At 44.5% G+C, this 19945-nt stretch overlaps 2 protein-coding genes and 1 long non-coding RNA gene across 8 annotated transcripts in view; 2 read left to right on the forward strand and 1 right to left on the reverse strand.

Moving 5' to 3' along the window:
• Positions 1-18015, reverse strand: part of RECQL5 (RecQ like helicase 5) — a 34647-nt gene extending 16632 nt beyond the window's left edge. Inside the window, exons 1-8 of one of the 2 annotated variants that reach the window (XM_021002655.2) lie at positions 17834-18014; positions 16745-16890; positions 15683-15804; positions 13377-13895; positions 12759-12864; positions 12292-12403; positions 10857-11019; positions 7038-7117 (exon numbers count right to left, since the gene is read on the reverse strand). In XM_021002655.2, the coding sequence (XP_020858314.1) occupies positions 7038-7117; positions 10857-11019; positions 12292-12403; positions 12759-12864; positions 13377-13895; positions 15683-15804; positions 16745-16877 (1235 nt within the window). In that variant the 5' untranslated portion in view covers positions 16878-16890; positions 17834-18014. Of the gene's footprint in view, positions 1-7037; positions 7118-10856; positions 11020-12291; positions 12404-12758; positions 12865-13376; positions 13896-15682; positions 15805-16744; positions 16891-17833 lie in introns of both variants that reach the window. The other variant, XM_078155916.1, reaches the window with a different exon arrangement.
• On the forward strand, positions 2490-14926 carry LOC144457736 (uncharacterized). Its single transcript, XR_013487195.1, has 4 exons — positions 2490-2780; positions 3357-4348; positions 13835-13911; positions 14856-14926. It is a non-coding gene; the product is annotated as an uncharacterized LOC144457736 (long non-coding RNA).
• A 166-nt stretch (positions 18016-18181) lies between the features above and the next one.
• Positions 18182-19945, forward strand: part of SAP30BP (SAP30 binding protein) — a 45635-nt gene continuing 43871 nt past the window's right edge. For 2 of the 5 annotated variants that reach the window (XM_021002659.2, XM_021002660.2), the window contains exons 1-2: positions 18191-18356; positions 19043-19152. In XM_021002659.2, the coding sequence (XP_020858318.1) occupies positions 18245-18356; positions 19043-19152 (222 nt within the window). In that variant the 5' untranslated portion in view covers positions 18191-18244. Of the gene's footprint in view, positions 18357-19042; positions 19153-19945 lie in introns of all 5 variants that reach the window. The other 3 variants (XM_021002658.2, XM_021002656.2, XM_021002657.2) reach the window with 3 other exon arrangements.

Here is a 19945-nt window from a genome sequence, read left to right on the forward strand (position 1 = left end):
TGTCATCAAATTATTAAAATATATATCCTTTTTGTTATTGAATGGTAAATACAAAAGTGGAAAGTGAGAGTCACAATCATTCCACAGAGTGGTTTTATCTAAATGTTTTCGAGGGAGTGCACTTTGTGGGGGACTGGATTGGCTGTCCTCTGTGCCAAAGCCAAACGCCCCAGTGGAACAACAATCGCTGGAGGAGTCCAGACAAAGGGTGGCTCAGAGGCATTCAGCCCTAACCAGGGTTTCTACGGAACTCCTGCATCTCCTATTTTCGCTCAACCGCAATGCAGGAAGGGGACAACAAAAACATCTTTCCCAAACTTTAAGATGCAGGAAAGTTTTGATGGCTTCTTGTTGCTCCTGGCCCCCCTGCTTTAGCCTTGAGCTTGTAGAAGAAGCCAGTTTCAGAACTGGCCTAAGGTGTGGCACACTGCTTTGCCCCTGACCCCAGCTAGTTTTTGGTTCCTGTTCCAAGGGATCTTTTCAGGTGGAAAGAGATATAAACCCAGGAATGGAGGTGGAAGGAGCAAAAGGTTTCCATAAGTGGAGGGGTTGCCGAGAGCAACATCCTCATTGTGATTTCTCATTCTCCTAAGTCAATAATTACCCAGAGCCATCAAGTGGAAAATATTTCTAGTTCTGTTCCTTTTCTGTGCCTCCTTGTCACTCTTGTGGCTCCCTGAGAACGAAGGCTTGACCCCACAGCGCTCTGCCGCCTGTCCCCATTGCCTGTTCAGTCCAGGAACCTGGCCAAGTTCACCAGGCCAGGAAGGGCAGGCACTGTTTGCTGGTTTCACTTCCTGATTTTCACGCACTGGTTGGACAGGTTGGGGCTGAAGACAATGGGAGGAACTATTTCCATCTTACACAAATATTTCCCTGCCCCTTCCCCTGCTGACAGCTCCATAAAAAATTTTAAAAGCAGTGCAAGAATCCAATAGGGTTTGGCAATAAATGCTACAGACAACTGTGTGCTCGGAGGAAGGAGGGGCACAGTAGTACTTTCTGAGTCAACTGTTAAATTCACCACACCTGAATATATATATATATATATATATATATATATATATATATACATACAGGCTCAGCCTCCTAATCTCAAGCCCTACACTTCAATCCAATTATGGGATTCCAACTTAAAGCACAGGCCCAGGATCTGGTTTCATTATCTCCATCAAAGTCAACCAGTTCCCATCCCAAACACAAACACACTCCCAACTCTTTGTCAAAATAACCTCCATGTGAATGGATAGGACTCAAAAGGGTAAAGTTGCCTTTCTTCTCAGAAAGAAAACAGCACAGGTAGGCAGATAGGGAAGGAGTCCTATCTTCTACAAAAAGAGTAGGCAGAAGCAATACAAGGTGGTGGCGGTGAGATCTGAATCAATCTCATCTTCGATCTTCTCTCATGTTGTTGCTGCCCTAAATACTGCCACACACAAGTCCTTCCTCAGCACTAGGGACTGTCCCTTCTTGTCAGGATAGTAAAATGAAGCTCTACTGCTAAAACTAGTCTAACTTGTAGGGCTGTTGACCACCTCTTCCCAAATACTGGAAGTAAGAGTCCTGCCCCCACAGGACAGGCAGATGTCTCCCACTGTACCCTAAGGGCAAAGGAAGACTGCTCACTCAGTTACTTGTAATGGCAATGCCCTGGCTGGCTGTCACATTTCACAGGGCTCTGAAAGAGCTCCAGGTTCATTTAAATTGCATCCCGATTAGTGAGCTTGGTTTGAGCCAACATGGTAGCAGCTTGTCAAGCCACTGAAACTAGCAGCTTCCTTTTGAATTCTGGGAAAGCAGGTAAATGGATTTTTTTTAAAAGGAAAAGGTAAACATGGAGAACAAGGATAAGGCAGTAACCCTGAGGACCTAATCTCTACAAAAAGCAAACAGCAACAGGCTGCAAACATATCAAGGGCTGATCTTACTCAAGATGGATAATGTTTGTTGAAGAAGGTAACACACAGGATGTTCTTGAGGGCTAACCTGAGTGGATGTCCCTAATCCACACTAGGGAACATTGATCTAGTTCTTTTCATTTTCTTGATCACATCATTAAAGAGATATGGGAACTTATCCTAGAAGAAAGCAGAGGCAACTGGGGAAACGTTGTCTTGCCCAGAAAAATGAAGCACGAGGTTCCTGCTGTGATAAGAATCCTTCTCTCAGAAACTAGTACCAGGAGGGACTGGCCAAGATTATAGTTAATCATTCACCCCAGCACTGAAAGGACATTTTCAAAGACTTGGGCAGAACTGGCTCCAAGCTTCTCCTGTGCTCTAGAGCAGGTCATCTAGATCAACTAGACAGCCATCATCAGGTAAGAACCTGGGCTAGCCTAGGGCATGTTAACTGGGGGAAATCCTACCATACAGGGTATCCTCCCTTCACCTCCAATGTTGTCATATAGGAGTGATTTTTTAAAAATGAACAAGAAGGACAATCTTCTAGGGGTAATAAGAGATGTCATAAAGGGGCAGCATGCAACCTGAAGGGTGAATGTGGAGGGCTGAAGGGAAATTGTTGTTGTTGCCAGGTAGCCATGCCCTGTCCTGCCTTGTTGCTTTGGTAATGACAGTGAGGGAGTAGTTATAGTTATAGAAGGATCTGGTTCTTCTTTCTAGCACTGACTAGAGATACTAGCGCTTTCCACCTGCTGCCTCCTCATGTCTCAGAACAGCTCCAGCTAGCTTACTTGTGCAGTGGCTTGAGCTCTAGGCTAACCATTTCAATTTGCCATAGATGGGGGAGACAGAGCACAACAGTGACAACAGAATTAGGTAATAATTACTCCATTTTCACTGACAAAATCAGCCAGTTTTCCAGGTCCCAACCCTGTGGCTATCAGCTTCCTTCCCAATGGGCTCATGGCAGGGGTGCTTACTCCTCTAGCCACCTCCTGGGAATCTCCTTTTAGACCTCAGTGCCAGCAAGACGGTTCTGAAGATACTGCTCCAGTCTCAGACGTATCCCCTAAAAATCCTCCACATGACCTGGCAACTAGGACACGGATTATATAGGGTGAAAGGCACGTAGTGGCACTTGGGCTTCAGCTGGGAAGAATTCAAGAAAGGGGTTAGGACTGGGGCATCTACTTCCATTTCTGTTCGATACAAGGAGGTGGGGCTAGAAAGGAGGTAGAGGGACACAGTTTGTTTTAAGATATTCCCTGCTTTCAGTATTAATGTTCCCTCAGCTGCCTGCTGAAGGGGTCATTTCCTCTCATGTCCGACAACCCAAATAGGCCAAAAGTATACCTAAATGATAAAGAAAGGAAGCACAGTAAGAGAGGTACAGAAGCCATGTTCTTTGCCACAGAGTATCGTTTACCCACTCGCCTGTGCTTTCTCTTCCAGATGAATGGACACACCTGTCACAAATATGACAGAATTTGTCCAGAGACAGAATGAATTCTCTGAAGTAAAGGACCAAAGTGATCCCTGGTCCTTTGGGCCCCTGGTGGTGATGTGCCTGTTCTACACCACAATTATTGTTCTCTTCCTCTTTGCTGTTCTTTTCAACTACTTCTACTCAGAGATAACTTCCAAACCTACTTCTCAAAAAAGCCAAGAGATTTAACTTGGATGAGAAGAGATGAGAAAGGAAACTGGTCTGCCAATCCCTGCCAGGAAGGCATCACCTCTGCCCAAAGCCAAGTTTTCTGTCAATGACCTCCACAGAAGGTCCTGGGAGATTCTAGAATAACAGAATTTGCAGAGTCATTTTTGGAGGGCTGGACAAGATGGAGAGAGACTGTTCTGAGACAAATATCCATGTCCCATGGGGTCCATCCTATATAGCCTTATGTCCTCCTGCTGCTCCAGGATAAGTTCTTCCGTGCCTTCACCAGAGATGTGGGAAGAGGATCAGGGAAGAAGAAAAGAACTGTGGGAAAAATCACATCTGACAAACTTCTCCACCCTGGCTGAAAAGTCCAGTCCCCTCCCCCTCAAAGTGCCAATGTTTTCCAACTATAAACTAAACAGTGTTCTTTACAATGATCTCAAATAAAAAGCCCCATCATGGATAATCAATGTTTCCATCCTCTGCCTCCAGCCTACAGTCAGAGATTGTCTCCATTCCTGTCTCCACCCTCTTGAGCTGCCACTTTCGGATTCTCATTTCCCCTGTACAACTCTAATCTAACCATGAAGGCTTCCACAGGAGAAAGATCCTCATCATGTTTTAACATACATCAACTGATACTTGATTCTAGGTGTCCAGAGTCCAAGGATGCTCTTTTTTTCAGAAAAACAGATATTCTGAATTTAATATTTTTAAAAGCAAATACTCAACCCATCGCCACATTACAATAATTCCAATAAGCAATTTTCTCCTGAATAAATAGGTGAGTAATAACATAAATCTAGAATATATATACAGTCAATATCTGTCTAAAAATAATAGTGTAATAGCAATATCTCTCTAAAAATAATAGTGCTATAAAAACAGTAAGAGCATATATCTATAAAAGGAAAACAGTTGCTTCTTGGTTAAAAGAACAGATTTTAAAAATCATACCCGGCTCAAACAGTAAAAGAGAAATTATCATCGATTTACACTCATTCTGTGTATTGTCTCTTGTGATGTGCTCAACGTATCTCTCTACTCTACCTAATTGCTTCCCGCACCATTCATTTTCTCATATGACTACCATACCTCTATCCCAAAAGTTCCCTATTAAAGGATTTTTTTTTAAGGAAACAGCCAAGGCAACTTCAGCTTAAAACTAGGGTGAGCTGTTTTAGGAAACACAGGCGTTTATAGAACATTTTTTTCCTTCACACTGTACACTGTTTAATCAAGGAAGGCTTCTCTTAACTCTAAAGAGCTACTCAGGACATAGGGGGCCAAGAGAGTTCCCCACTCTAACCCTTGCAGTCCTAGGTCAGACTCTGCTTTTCAGACCAGGAGCTTCCTCCCAGGGACAAGATGGGCAAGAAATTAAAAGAGATTGAAGTCAGGGAGGGGGATGTAGGGGGGGAAGTGGGATGACAAAAGAGTCCACAGACAGACCTGCCCACTGAGGCAAGCAGAGGAATATGCCAAAGGCAATTATAGGACCAGTGTGTCCTCGGTTCCATGAAGGAAGCGCAGCTGCACACTGCCTGGGTAGTCCCTTCTGTAGGGTCTCTGTGTTCGTGGCAAGGAGGTGACATCACATGGAACCCCTGTGGAGAACTTGGCCCGACCCCCCACTCAGAGAAGCATCCAGAGTTATTTCTAGGAAGCAGGACCAAAGCCCAAAGTGGGTCTGACAATTAGCAAGAACACTTGGCTCTTTCATCTCTCGGCAGAAATGAAAGCCTTCCCCAGAGAGCCTCAAAAGACACAATTTAGCAGCTCCCCACAATCCCTGGAACTGAGGGCACAGGACAACACTGGCTGTGGGCAAGGGCAGTTACTGAACTCCAGCCCACTAGTCCGGCCTGTTGGGTGTGTGCCTCATAATCTGGCCAGGTCAAATTATGGAGAAGGAAACTACTTCAGTCTGGTGCCACCTTCTCATTACAGAAGATCAGAGAGTAATAAGGACAAGAAGAGAGGAGGGAGAGGGGAAGACTAGAGCCCCCTGGAAGACGTGGAATGACCAGTTACAAATATCCCCTCCTTTCCATCCCCACTGCCACAAACCTGGCTAGTACAGGCTCTGGTGATCTCTCCAAGACCACTGCATCAGCCCCCTAACTGGCCTGCTTGCTTCCAGCATCTCCTTTCCCCCCTGCCAGTGGAATTGCCCAAAATACACATTTTACACAAAATCAGCTCTAGCTTCCATAACAGAGCATTGAAGAAGAGGTGCCTTCTACTACTCCCTCAATGCCCTCTCTTGAGCAGTAATCCATGTCCTATGCAGACCCAGCCTGAACTTCAGCCCCCAGACTCTTCCCTCTCTCGGGCCCTGCCCCATCCCATATCCTCACGCTGGTAAGTAGCTGTGAGCCATGTCAGTTACATACATTTCCCCTCCTTTCTATTCCCATTGCCACCACCCTTGGTCAGCTCCTGCAGCAGTCACCCTCTACCTTGGCCTCCCTGATCTCCATGGCTCCTCTGCCCAATCCTCCCAACACTGCTGCCTGATTAAGCTTCCCAGGAAGCAGCTTTTACCACATTACTCTCCTATTTTTGCCTGGTGTATTCAAGGCCCTCCACAATTTGGCTTCCACGTTTGTTATCTTTCACTACTCCCTTTACCAGCCCTACTCCTTATTCTCAGAATACAACCCACACCGTTTATCTGACTGGAGAAAGGGCCTGTTTCCCAATTCCCATCTGTTTAAATCCTACCCATTCTTCCTGCACCACTTCAAATGGAACATTTTCCATGAAGCCCTTCTTAATTCCCATCAGACAGAAGAGATCCCTCCCCAAGCCAGTTTTATATGTCTCTTCTTTCAGACTAAATTGTTAGGTCTGTGAGGGTAGAAGAGAATGTTTTTTTCATCTCCATATCACCCTCAGCACTTAGCATAGTGGCTTTTTGAAAAAAGGTGTTCAAAAAAGGATGGCTATGAAATTAATTTGAATTGAAAAAGTTAATTTGCTCCTCTGTTGTAACAGCCAATTTCCCCAAACTAAATCACCAGCAGCCCAATAGTTGAGCTGGGTCAGGTGCTGAGGTTTACTTGGGTCTTAAAGTAGCTGCTGTCCTGGAATAAAAACAGAGAAGGTGGCCCAGCGCCATATAATAAACACAATGGCTTTGCTTAGAGATGACCACATCGTGCAGGATTGAATCAGGAAGACACGGGCCAATGAATTAAGATACAGATGGTTTTCCTGACGCAGGCTGGGCCAAATCCCATAAGGTCGAGTTCTGTGGGGCTCAAGCCACCCTGCTGTGTTCTCTTTTCCACTGAAAAAGCTGCCCAAAGGCAGACTGGGGAGAAGCAGAACCAACTGTCTTCCTTCAGAAGTCACACCTTGATGGAACAGAGTTGTTTTTTGTGACCTTTTAACATTAACAGTACTTTAGGGGAGGGAAATACTCAAGCCAACATTTCATTCAATTCCAAACAAGAAATGATACTTACCCCAGCTTCTCACAGAAGTCCACCAGGGCCTCAAAGGCTGTCATGCTGGCTTTATCAGAGTCCTTGTTCCCTCTCTTTTCCTAGAGGTAATCAAAGGCCATTGAAACAAAAACTCTTCCTAGCCCACTGCAAGTTCTGCCTTCTTTCCACCTGCCCTATGCAGGTACATAAGGCAGGAGTGGGCCCTGAGGCTTTCAAACTCCATGTCTGATGTTTTTTCCACATAGTATTAAGACATGGAATTGCACAAAATTCTTCACAAAGCTGACCGCTTTTAATGGTCACATTTGTTTTGGTCCACTTTAATATTTTCAATTATTCATGAAACAAAATATGATTATTAACCACTTCAATGACATCAGATGACCCCACAATCTTGCTATAACTTTTGCACTCTACTCTTTTCACAAAAGAGAAGAGAACAGACTCTACAAACTATAAACTTAGATTCTTAGCAAAGCTGTAGAATGTCTCATGAAAAGAACAGTCTGTGCAGATTTAGAAAAGGAAGCTACAATCACCAAGAGCCACATTGGCTACACCAAAAACAATCATGCCAGACTGACTTCAAGTCATCAGACTGGTAGGACCATGGGAATGCTGGAAATGCAGATTTCAGAAAGATGTCTGACAACATACTTCTTAAGCTAACCCGTGAACAAGCTAGAGAGACCTTGGACAGAAGACAGCACAGTTAAATGAATTCGGAACTTGTTGATTAACAAACCCAAAGAAAAGTCATTGATGAGTTGATGTCAAATCCTGGAGGGAGGTCTCTTCTAGTGAAGTGCCCCAGAGATCTGTCCCTGGCATTGTTATTTAACATTTATCAATAACTTAGATGAAGGCAAAGATTGTATACTGATAGTTTGAAGATGACAGAAAACTAGAAGGAATAAAAACATGCTGGATGCAGTCAAGGATCCAAAAAGATCTCAACAGAAGGGAATAAGGACCCTTATTGAATAAGATGAAATTTAACAGTGAGAAAGAGTAAGTAAATGAGATTTTAGCTATATTAAGATAGGCCTAATATCCAGTATCCAGACGGTGACAGCCCCACCTGGCCCTTTCTGGAATAGTGTGTTCAGTTTTTTGTTTTTGAAAAGTAGAATGTCCAGAGGGGAGAAACTAGGATGGTGAAGGGTCTGGAGACCATGCCATAAAAAGAAAATGGGAATCATGAGACCAGAAGACAAAATTCACAGTATGATCAAAAGACGATATAACAGGATTTACTGTGAAGTCATTTTTTCGTGTCTGACTCTCCGAGATCCCATTTGGGGTTTTCTTGGCAGAGATACTGCTAGAGCGGTTTTGCATGTCCTTCTCCAGCTCATTTTACAGATGAGGAACTGAGGCTAACAGGGTTAAATGACTTGTCCAGGGTCACACAGCTAGGATGTAGCTGAAGACAGATTTGAACTCCGGAAGGTGAATCTTCCTGACTCAGATGTCTTTAAATATATGCTTTATAAAAGATCACCACATGGAAGAAGGATCAGATGTGTCCTCCTTTACACCAAAAGTAGCAGAACTAAAGCATGAGAGGTGGAAGTTACAGAGAGACAAATTTAGCTTGACCTAAGAAATGTGGATGGTTCAGGAGGTAGTGGCAAAGCTGGAAGTCCAGTTGCTGGAGGGATGTAGGTTGGACTAGATGGCTTCTGAGATCCCCTTCAATTAAGTGACCTTGCCATGGGAGATTACACTGTCTCTGCAGTCCCTTCCTCTGACTGGTCTGTACTTCCCAGCACCTCCACTTCAAGGCAAATGCCCAGGCCAATTACTTTCAATCCTTTATTCCTCCCTGAGCTCCATTCTTGGTTCTCTTCTTTCTCCAGCATACCTGCTCACCCTTTGCCCTCCCAGATTTTTGGCTTCCTTTTATGCGTTATATTCTCCCATAAGCTCCATGTCTTTATTTTGCTTGTATTTATATTCTCAGGGCTTAGCATAGTGCCTGACACATATTAAGTACTTAATCAATACTTGCTGACCTTCCATACTACCTTAAGGCCTAGATCTAAGAGTACCCCTTTAACCCGAAACTGAGGACTCAGAAAGACAGAAAGAGAAAGTCTCAGATTACTGGAAGAGGCCTTATTACACTGTCACTTAAAAGAGGTGACTCGCCTGGATATTAAACTGGTGAACCAGATGGTAGAGTGAAGACTGACGACTTGGGCAGGTCAGTGTATCCTCAATCATCTAGGACTACTCTTTGGGGTACGCTTTACTATCTACCTCCTGAGAGGACTGAAGGCAGGATGCATGATGAAAAGTTGGACCTACTGAATCTTAGAGCTCTGTGCTATGAATTTCTGGTTAGTCTCTTTTTTAAGCAGAAATATATCAAGAAACTTTGAGAAGCATTTCAAGGGTTGAATATTAATTCTTTGACTTTGTAATAGAAGGGGCTAAGGAATTTATTTTTAAAGCTTTTGAAACATAATCCTCATCAGAGGCTGATTCTAAAGGAACTCCTTGAATACCCTTGCATCATAATGAATTCTTCAAAACCACCAACCAGCTGAAAAAGCAAAGAATCAAGCTGTACAAGATCACAAGATTCTTGCCTTATAGGAAATTTGAGCCAGGATTTACTATATAACCAACCAAACAATACTACTGAAATTGGATGTAGTTTTGAGGAACTGCCTTCTGTCTGGGCTGATGGAAGGGGGGAAAAATTAACTTGAGGGGCCAATACCTTAACCTGTCTGAGTTGTAATCTTCAATGCCAGGAGTAAGTCAGAAAACGTAGGTACGCATCATTCCAAAGGTAAACATCATTCCAAATTAAGAGAGTTCAAGGAATAAAAGTGATCACAAATTCCTATTGCTTAATTATGGACTCAATACCCTGATGCAGGCTGTAACAGGGGAGCTGCCAAAGAACAGCTATAGACAAGGCACCACCTTATTGAAGATGCAGAATGTCAAATTTGCTATTGGACAGCAGTAACCCTCACCTTGGGGGTCTTTTTAAGGACAGACCAATAATTTCCCAGTACCCTCTCAATGTTTTGTTCTATTAAGAAATTTATTAGGCTGTTGAAGATGTCAAAATATCATGTGAGACTGGCCAAATCTCTATGAATGCTAATTTTCTTTTCTAGACTATTTAAGTGGTCTAGGGTTGCTTAGGTATGTGCACTAAGTTCAACATTAATTAACATGATTAGCCCCCAGAAGGAAGGGTGGCTTACACACCAAGGTGCATAAGCAGGGGTAAGCCAGTCCAGATCAGAAATGGAGTAGGTCAGAGCTTCTTTGTAAACTAAAACTGTGCAAACTGGATCTGTGAATGGCCCCTGCATTTCCAGTCTGGGCAAGATAGGCAGACCCAGTACTTTTTTTTTAAGAGTATTCTTTGTACTTGATGTAAAAGAACAGAAGAACAAGGATTTAGGAAGGACCTCTGTAGTGGAAGCAGTATCCTCTTTGCAATGCTTGAGGTAAGTAAATTTTAAGGGTTTGGTACATTTAACAGAACCAAACAGACCCTAGAAATTACTCAGGATTGAGGACTAGCAGCAACTGTTACCCATATATATGTTAGGGGTAATGTCTGTTGCAAAGAAAAACTACTTAGACTTTAATGAACCAATTCATGAAGGAATTGTTTTGTTTTGTTTTAATAAGTATAAAGGAATCATTTGTTTAAATATTACTTTTTACCATGACTTTAAGTTTTTATAGAAATAATGACTGACCCTTGAGGTAAATAAATGAATTTCAAGAGAAAGAGACAGACAGAAAGGCTCAGACTGAGAAGAGGACAGAAAATTTGAGTAACTGCTACCCAAGGCTTACCTGCAGTTTTGAGATCTCCTTCTTTATCAGAAAGCTGACTTGATCCCGATCATTCCTGGAGTAATAGAGGCGGCACCAAGAGGGCTGTCCATCCCTCCCAGCTCGTCCAGACTCTTGGTAATACCCAGCCATTGACTTGGCGATATTCCAGTGGGCAACAAATCTGCGGGACCCAGAGTAAAAACCAATGGAGAAATGAAGAGTTGAGAAGAGGCATGATCCAACCTTGTGGCTGGTCTCCCTGCTTCAAGTCTCTCCTTGCTTCAATCGGACCCCCACTCAGCTGCTACCCTGACTTTGCTAAAGCACGGGCCTGATGGTGTGCCTCCTTGTTACCCCTAGCATAAAATGTAAAATGCTGCTAGGCATTTAAAACCCTTCACATCCTGGATCCTTCCTATCTTTCCAGTATATTACACTTTGTTCTTCTCCATGAACTTTTAAATACAGCTGCACCTGCCTACTAGCTGTTCTCTGAACATGACAGTCCCTCTCCCCTTTCTGTGCCTTTGCACTGGCTGTGACTCCCATGCCTGCAATGCTTTCCCTCCTGGTTTCTTTCAGGACTCAGAAGACTCAAGTCTTCTGCAGGAGCCCTTTCCCAGTGGTCCTCCCCAGTGCTATGGGCTCCCCTCTAAGATTACCTTCTGTTATAGTATAAATCAGTATAAATCTTGTATATAGTTATTTGCATATTGTCTCCCTCATTAAAATAGGAGCTCCTTGAGGGCAGAGACCAGATAGGATAGAAGGGTGTATGTAATATAAGAGAGAGTAAGGGTCTTGGGGCAGGGAAAGAAGAAGTACCCGTGCCTATCAGCAGATTTCAGTGCCATACAGGAGCCTAACCCAGAGTACACAAGAGCTATTCATCAGGGAACTTTAAGAACTCCAGTGCACATATGGGAACAAAGAGTCAAGATACTAACTTCCTTGAGCCTTCAGACCAAAATGCTTCCCAATATTTAGGTCCATGGCTGGGAGTCAACTATTACTAAGAACTATTTTCAAATGTGGACTTAAGAAAGCTAATATTTGCCCTATAACTCTCTGGGTCATCAGTAAATAGTAAAGAGAAGATAATCAATTCCTTACTCCCAACTCCTCTGAAGCATTATTCAATTACTTAATGTCAACAATATCTAATTGCCTGCCTTTCTAGCCATTTAGCAGAACTGCATCAACAAAGAGTGAGTGGCATGTGGGGGGAAGAATTATGTAAGAGGGTACATAGTATCTGTGCATAGTTACATTGGGCTGAGTGTTCTACCCCTTCCTTCTTTATTCAATCACAATACAGTATTTCCTCTGAACCCCCTAAGGAGCTGCCCCTCTTTCTGATACTGGAGGGAGAACACCAGTCAGCTCCCTTGGGTAAGATACTACACAGCCAGTCCTTGGACAGCCCCATAGGACTCACAGAGTAACTGCCCACCTGACATTTGCTTTGTCCACTCCCATCCCGAAACTGATGGTTGCAACAATGACAGGAACCTTCTCCTCCATCCACTCATTTTGCACTAACATCCTGTCCTCGGCCTTGAGCCCTGCGGAAGGACCAAAGGAAAGTGAAGAGTTCTGAAAGAAAGAGCAAGAAGTTCTTGGGGTGCCACTTGTGATTCCCATTCCCTACTGGTGTCCCAGAGATTCTGAAATATCAACCAGCTGCTTATCACAAGGGATGCAGAGGACAGCATGGAAATCATACCCACAAATCTCATTGTACACCTTACTTCAGCCCCAGTTCCTTCCTTCTGAGGCTTGAAGCCCAGTTCTCTGGCTCTTTCTGAAGGCAAAAAGAGATGACATATGACTTGACTACCAGGAGGCAGGGAGGACCAGGCGGCTTCCATCAAGGGGGTTCTGAAAAGGCAAAGGGGTCAGTCTCCATGGCCCCCATACCTGCATGATAAGCCTTGGCTTTTACACCCCTGGAGCTGAGCTCTGTTGCCACCTGTTCACAGGCCTCTCGTGTCCTGCAGTACACGATGCCACAGCCAGGAAAAGCCTGCATGAGACAGAGAACAAGTTGTAATCAGCATAAAAGGAACAAAGTGACCACGGCCACCATGGGCTTTTCCTCTTGACAGTTCCTACAATCTCTTCAGGGCTATATGCACAGGCAAGGAATCCACACTAGCAGGGGCCATTCTGATTTGGGATGCAACTGGAGAAAAAAAATGTTGAACCCAAGCCTTTTAATTCCACCATCTCACTCTACGATTTAAAAAATCATTCAGATTTTCAAAGTTCCAACACAGCAGTACGGTCTACTGGTTTACCCTTCAAGGGAGAATCTAGGATAAAGAGAATCAGGACAAAGGAAAACTCTAGAAAACAAAAATTCATGAGTTCTATAAGTTTTTAAGAAACTATTGCCACTGCCAGCCAAGAAAGCTAGACAGGAGAAACAGCTTTAGGAAACCAACTTTCATCTGTGTAATCCAGAGCATAGGAACTATAGGTCGCATCCCAAAGATTTGATAGTTTCCCCATATCCCGTTCTCAACAATCATTTACTTCCTTATCGTTTTTCTGTCCAAGTGCCTTTAGGCAGAAGTCCCTGAGGTTCCCATAGGGATCACCAAGCAGGTCCTTGAACTGCACATCATAGAAGAGGTTGTCCCGGAAACAGGGTGTTTTAAAGATGGCAACTGGCTGTCGCAACTTCAAGGCAGTGACCACATCCTCCTGAACTTGCTGGGTAGCTGTGGCTGTCAAAGCCACACAAGGGGCATGGGGTATTCGTTTCCTCAGGGCACCTAGCCGGAGGTAATCGGGTCGGAAGTCATGCCCCCACTGGGAGACACAATGAGCCTCATCTACCACCAGGTAGGAGAGAAGGTGTCGGGACACCAGTGAGCTCAGAATGGGCTGAAAGGAGGCAGAGGCTGCCATTTCAGGAGTGATATATAAGAGCTTTGTCTGTGGCTTTTCCTTCTCCAGGTCCATTAGAATTTTCTTTCTCTCCTGAGCAGATAATTTGGAGTTCAGAGAGCATACACGAACTTTCAGAGCCAACAAGTGATCTACCTGGTCCTGAATAAAGAGAAAGGTAAATTCTGCTTTTAGGACTCAATACCTCACATAAATCCCCAAGGGCATTTCCCAGCTCTAATCAGCACTCCTACTTTATTAAAGGATGCAAGTTTCCCCTCCTACCACTCATACCCAATTGGCTGTGCTCATGACTCAAATTTTGTAAAAGGAAAAAAAACCCATTACTTTTATGGTGTTAATATCCTGATGCCCTTCCTAAGGTGACCAAGATCAGAATGGGAGAAAAACTCAGGAAGTATGGCTATAGGAAAGGTCAAAGGTTTAGTAGGGTGAAGGAACAGCAAAAAGTCACATGGGTTCACCTTCCATGCTAGGCAGAGACTCCTCTTTATCCCAGAAATGGCCCATCCCACATGCAGATAAGCAAGATGATCAGTAAACAGAAGACAGAAAAGCTCAGGCTTTTCAAGATCTAACTGAAATGCCTCCTTCTAGCATCCTAGACCAATCAATGAGCAACAGAGGATCCTAGCTCAGTGTATCAGTATCACATATTCAAAGAAAGCTGGAAAGTGAGCTAAGGGAAGGCTAAGAGTCACCAAGCTAGTAAGTGTCTGAGACAAGAATTGAACTCATGAAGGTAAGCCTTCTTGACTCCAGGCTACAACTCTATCTGCTGCACAGTCACCTGATTCATCTTCTGGAGTTCAAATCTGGTCTCAGATACTTAACTGTGTGACTCTAGGCAAGTCACTTAACCCTGTTTGCCTCAGTTTCCTCATCTGTAAAATAAGCTGAAGAAGGAAATGGCAAACCACTCCAGTATCTTTGCCAAGAAAACCCCAAATGGGGTCACGAAGAGTCAGACACAACTGAAAAACGACTGAACAAAAAATTATTTTATTTGTATTCCCTTTTGCCCTTCCCCTCGACTCCCATCTATTCATTTTTTAAACATGTTTTATTTATGCTCTTTTTCTTCATGTCTATCACTATCAGTGTACTAAGTCACCTTGCCGTCCCTTGGAAGAAATACAAACAAAATAAACCAACACATGGCCATGTCGGGGATGCATGTTTTGTTCCGTCTTATCTAAAGATTTCTATCACTTCTCTGCCAAGAGGAGAAAAGTGTGTTTCATCTTCAGCCTTCTGAAAGAGGAAAAGTTCCTCAAGAAGGGGAATTGAAGGTAAACTGCCCTAATTAGCCCATTTGAGTTCTGAGCAGTTAAAACACTCAAACAGATGGAGACAAGACCCCAAGAAGCATTTTCTAACTTTTTTTTTTTTGGTGAAGCAACTGGGATTAAGTGACTTGCCCAGGGTCACAAATTAGTTAAATGTCAAGTGTCTGGTCTGAGACCGGATTTGAACTTAGGTCCTCCTGACTCTAGGGCCAGCGATCTATCCACTGTGCCACCTAGCTGCCCCCCAACTTTTTTTCTTCTGTGACACACCTGTGACCTTACCAGGGTCCTGACAACATCAAAGGCTTTTCCCACCCATTCTCCCTATCCCTAACCAACCTCAAGCATCCTTTTTCTTCTCTTTATCATTACTACCTCATTTGCGTGTTCAAAAATTGACTACGGAAAGCGTAACTGTTGAAATACAGTTCTTCATGACACATCTAAGTCTGATGATACACCAGCTGCACAAACTATACTCGAATCCTTGGTCTGCAAAAACTGATACCCACTAATACAGATAGCAAGACAGGCAAACCAGAGAAGGCAAGAAGGGGAAACCAAAAAAAGGAAATGAAACTTCCACCTGGACAATCTTCCCCTTTTTTGGTTTCTTTCCTCCATTACCCCAAGTCTCACCTGAATGAGGGCAATAAGAGGAGAGATCACAATGGTGATACCTGCTGCCAGCAGTGCAGGAAGCTGATAGCACAAGGATTTCCCTGCCCCTGTGGGCATGCACACGAACACATCCTTCTCACCTGTAAAAACAACAGTCTTTTACCATTTGGGGAAGGGAACTCCTTGAGGACAAGATCAGGGGACTCTATGGTCTGGTACCACTGAAACATTTTCATAAGGAATAATAATAATAGCCGACAATTATATAAGCTGCTTTAAAGGTTTGTACAGCGCTTTCCACCTCATATCTCATCCGGAAGTAGTACTAAGTTTTCTTAAAACAATTCTTTGAAGCTTGAGCAAAAATTACTATCTCCCTCTTACAGATAAGTAAATCTAGGCTCTGAGAGGTTGTAAACCCTTAACCTTTCTGAAACTAACAGAAACTAAAACAGAAAAGTCCAAATAAGCTGGGTTATGGATGGCTGGATAAAACACCCATTAAAGTAAAAAACGAAGGTGAGAAAGGATTGGGCAGTGTTGGCATGGTGATGCCGAACTGTGGTGCCTCCTCTGGGGCAGCATCTTTCATTTCCAAATGCATCAATATTAATACTTCTGCTTTGCACTTAACAAGGTCCATTTATTTGAAGACTTAACTCACAATATCCATCTTACATCATTTCAGAAGTTAGCACCAATACTTCCTCCTTTCCCTTTTCGAGGAGGCTTGATCTATGACGCTTGAGAGACAACCCAGCAAGTTAATAACTGAAACTAGTCATTCTAGCCCCTAATTTACAAAACTAAACCAAACCAAAAACAAACAGTGGAAGAACAGCTACTTTTGCATTCACTCGGGATGCAACCCTACTACAAGATGTATGAACCAGGTCACTTGTTGTGGCTATGTTATCTAGGATCTATGCTAAGAGGACAGGTCTACAAGAGGTTTGCTTTCCAGACTTAGAGGCATTAAATTGGGAGGGAAGGGAGAGTTCACTGCAGGGAAGAAGCACTGTTAGCACAGCCTCAACGGATGGTATCCCTGAGGTTTCACCAAGGTTGGTAGTATGTTACCTTTAACCACTGCCATGGTGGCACTCTCCTGCAAGGTGGTCTTAAATGAGTCAAACCCAAAGATCTTCTTAAGTGCACTCCTGACACGTGGCTCAGGACCAGAGGAGAGAGAAGAATAAAGGCAGGTACTCATCTTAGAGAGACAGGTGGCCAAAGGTTAAGGCAAAAATGAAGATAGAATGATTGCACGAGAACGCCTCTCTAGCTATACTCTATGTTTCTCTTCATTATGGCACTTTCATGTGTCATAACAATCCCAAACTACACTTTCCTGGATAACCAGCATTTCTTCCACTCTTACCTTTTAGGAAAACTCAATCACAAAAGTAAAAATTCAACCCACCTTTCTCCCTCAGGTCATGTTCTCTAAGCACAAATAAAAAAAAAATCGGACACACAAATCTCTAATGATTAGCTCTGAGGACTGGGGATAATTTGTTCAGGGTTCTCTCTGGCAGGGTCTGGTAGTCCCCACTCCCACTGCGGGAAGAGAGGTGCTAAGAGCAGTCACAAGCACAGCCCAGAAGGCTACTCATCCACGTAACAGATTAGGAAATTGTCTAGATCTTCACGTCCTTCTTATCTCCCCCATGGCCCATCCCCTTTTCCCTTCAACCACACTTCTAGTTATACCATTATACTTTCCTCATCTCACATCCTGCCCCTAACTCCTCTCAACCCAGGACCCCAGCCCTCCTTCCTTGAAGACCTTGGCCCCTTTACTCCGCACCATCCCCTCCACCCTTGACCCCATTCCTCTTTCCCCCAGCACCCTGACCACTCTCCTCCAACTTCTCCTTCATCTCACTTTTCTCCTCCGAACCTTGTCCTCCCCCTTACATAAACACGCACATCAAGGCACAGGCACAGACATATACATATACTTTTCCTGTGCCCAGGCCTCAACTCCTCTGCTTTGGAAAGACATTTTCTCCCTACCACACGCGCGCGCACACACACACACACGCACACACCCTCTCTTTTTTTCCCAGCAGACACACACACGCCCACATTTTTTCTCTGCTCCCCTCCTTTCTAAATGCATCTCCTCCCTAGCACACTACTCTTTGTGCCCCCAGCCCAGGATATGGGTGCGGGCAGGGCCCCGCTGCAGACTGCGAGCCCCCAACCTGGGAGCTCTTATCTAAGCCCCGGGAGTCCCGCGGCCTAGAGACCCCAGAAGTCCCGAACGAGCCAATCTTCTGGTTTGCACCGCTCCTTGACTCAGACCCACGCACAATTCCCACGTCGCACGATGATGGCGTCACGGGGCTGCTGCGTGTGGGGGGGGTAGGTAGAGGGGACGGTGGACGGGGTAAGGCGGGGGCGGGAACAGGAAGGAGTTCGCTTTTTTGATTGGCTTGTTCTCCGAGACAAAAGGTCAGGGAGGGAGGAAGTGAGGGTGTCGTTGGGCTTCCGGTAGGAAGAGCGCGCGGCCTCGAAATAGCGAAAGCGGCGGCGTAGCGTCATTCGGGAGCGCCGGCGCCGGGAAGGAGGAAGATGGCTGGCAAGAAGAACGTTCTGTCGTCGCTGGCGGTTTACGCAGAGGATTCGGAGCCCGAGTCGGACAGCGAGGCTGGAGTGGAAACGGCTGGGAGCGCGACCGCAGCGGGTAAGGCTTGGGGCGGGCGCGGAGCTCGGACCCGAGCCCGCCACCCAGGTAGAAAAGGAAGGGAAAGAAAGAGTAGGGGGCTGCTGGGGAAGGAGGCGGAGTCTTGCCTCCTGCGCCCGCAGACCCCGGCCCCTGAGAAACAAGGCCGAACCCCCACCCCAAGCCCTGCGAGACTGGGGGTGAGGCGCCCAGGCAGCGGGTTTATTCTCCCAGGGCCTCAGTTTCCCCATCTGGCACGTAAGGGGCTGGGCTCTAACGTTGGATGCTTCTAGTTTTGCCAGGCGTTCGGGGTTAAGGAGGAAGCATGATGGGCACTATGATTTCATTCTCATCTCCATCTCTTTATATTAAAGTGAGAATCTTAAAGAAGTGACATGGGCCTCTGATGATTCATTAAAACTTACCCCATTTGTGAGTAGAGAACTCCCCAGAGTCATTCAGGACCCAGTTAAGAAGGTTGTTTTTGGCTTAGTCTGCCTATTAGTCTTGTTCCTTCAGCTAAATTATAAACTTTAGGATCGATTCTGAGCTTTTAGCTACTTCTACTAGGATGGTGTGACTAGGAATGAGACTTTGGCACCAGGTTCCCCTTTACTTGCAGAGATGGTTCCAGCCACTCAGATCACTAGTAGTAGTATTTATACTCTCCCCATCCCCACTCATTTTTCTTTCTTCCTCTGGGTTAGAGGAAAAAGGTGGCTTAGTGTCTGAAGCCTATGGAGATGATGATTTTTCTCGACTTGAGGGAGATGAAGATGGTTATGAGGAAGAGGATGAAGAAAACAGCAGACAATCGGTAGGTACACTGTTCTGTAATCCAGAGCTGTCCAAAGCCATCACCTTCTGTTCACCGGAAACCCCTTTTCTAAGATGGACCCATAGCACTTCCGTTTTTCTCGTGGCCAAGCTGCTCCTTAAAGCTTGTTCTTCCCACCCCCCACCCCCCATTAGATGAAGATACTGGGTTAAATTTCAGTGGTGGAGTTGGTTGTGTTCCACCCCCACCCCCATCCCATTGGGGCTTATCTTTTAGTCAAACTTGTTAGGCAAGATAAGGGGAGATCCCAATGGAATAGACAAGACCACTGTATTCGACCCAGCTATCTAGAGGCACTTAGTGTTGGGTTAGTCTTCCCTTTTTATACAATTCATTCCATTTCCAATAGTGCTTCAGTTTCTGTCATGAAACTCTGTCTCTGAAGTCAACTCTTAATTATCTTTTTATTCCTAGGGACTTATAATTTTCAAGTTTGCAGAGATTATTTCATTTGATCCTTATCACATATCTGTAGTACAGCTGCTTTTGTTCCCCCAACTTTACAGATGAGGAGACTAAGGCTGGAGGAGGTTGTGACTTCTTCAGATCACACAGCTATTAAGTTTTGGAATTGGGATTTTACCCTAGGTCTCTCTGACACCCCAAGTCCACTGCTCTTTCCACTGTGCCTGGCATTCAAATCAAATCTCTGATTTCTAATTTAAAAGCGTAGGAAGGGAAATAGTTTATTTCCAAATACTTGAATTTACTACCTTATCTGTTTAACTGTGCTATTGACAGTTTGCTTAGTAACTTTGTTGACGTCACCTCT

This window comes from Phascolarctos cinereus, unplaced genomic scaffold (genome assembly GCF_003287225.1).
Source record: "Phascolarctos cinereus isolate Bilbo 61053 unplaced genomic scaffold, phaCin_HiC Scaffold_5;HRSCAF=322, whole genome shotgun sequence".
Classification (NCBI taxonomy): Eukaryota; Metazoa; Chordata; class Mammalia; order Diprotodontia; family Phascolarctidae; genus Phascolarctos; species Phascolarctos cinereus.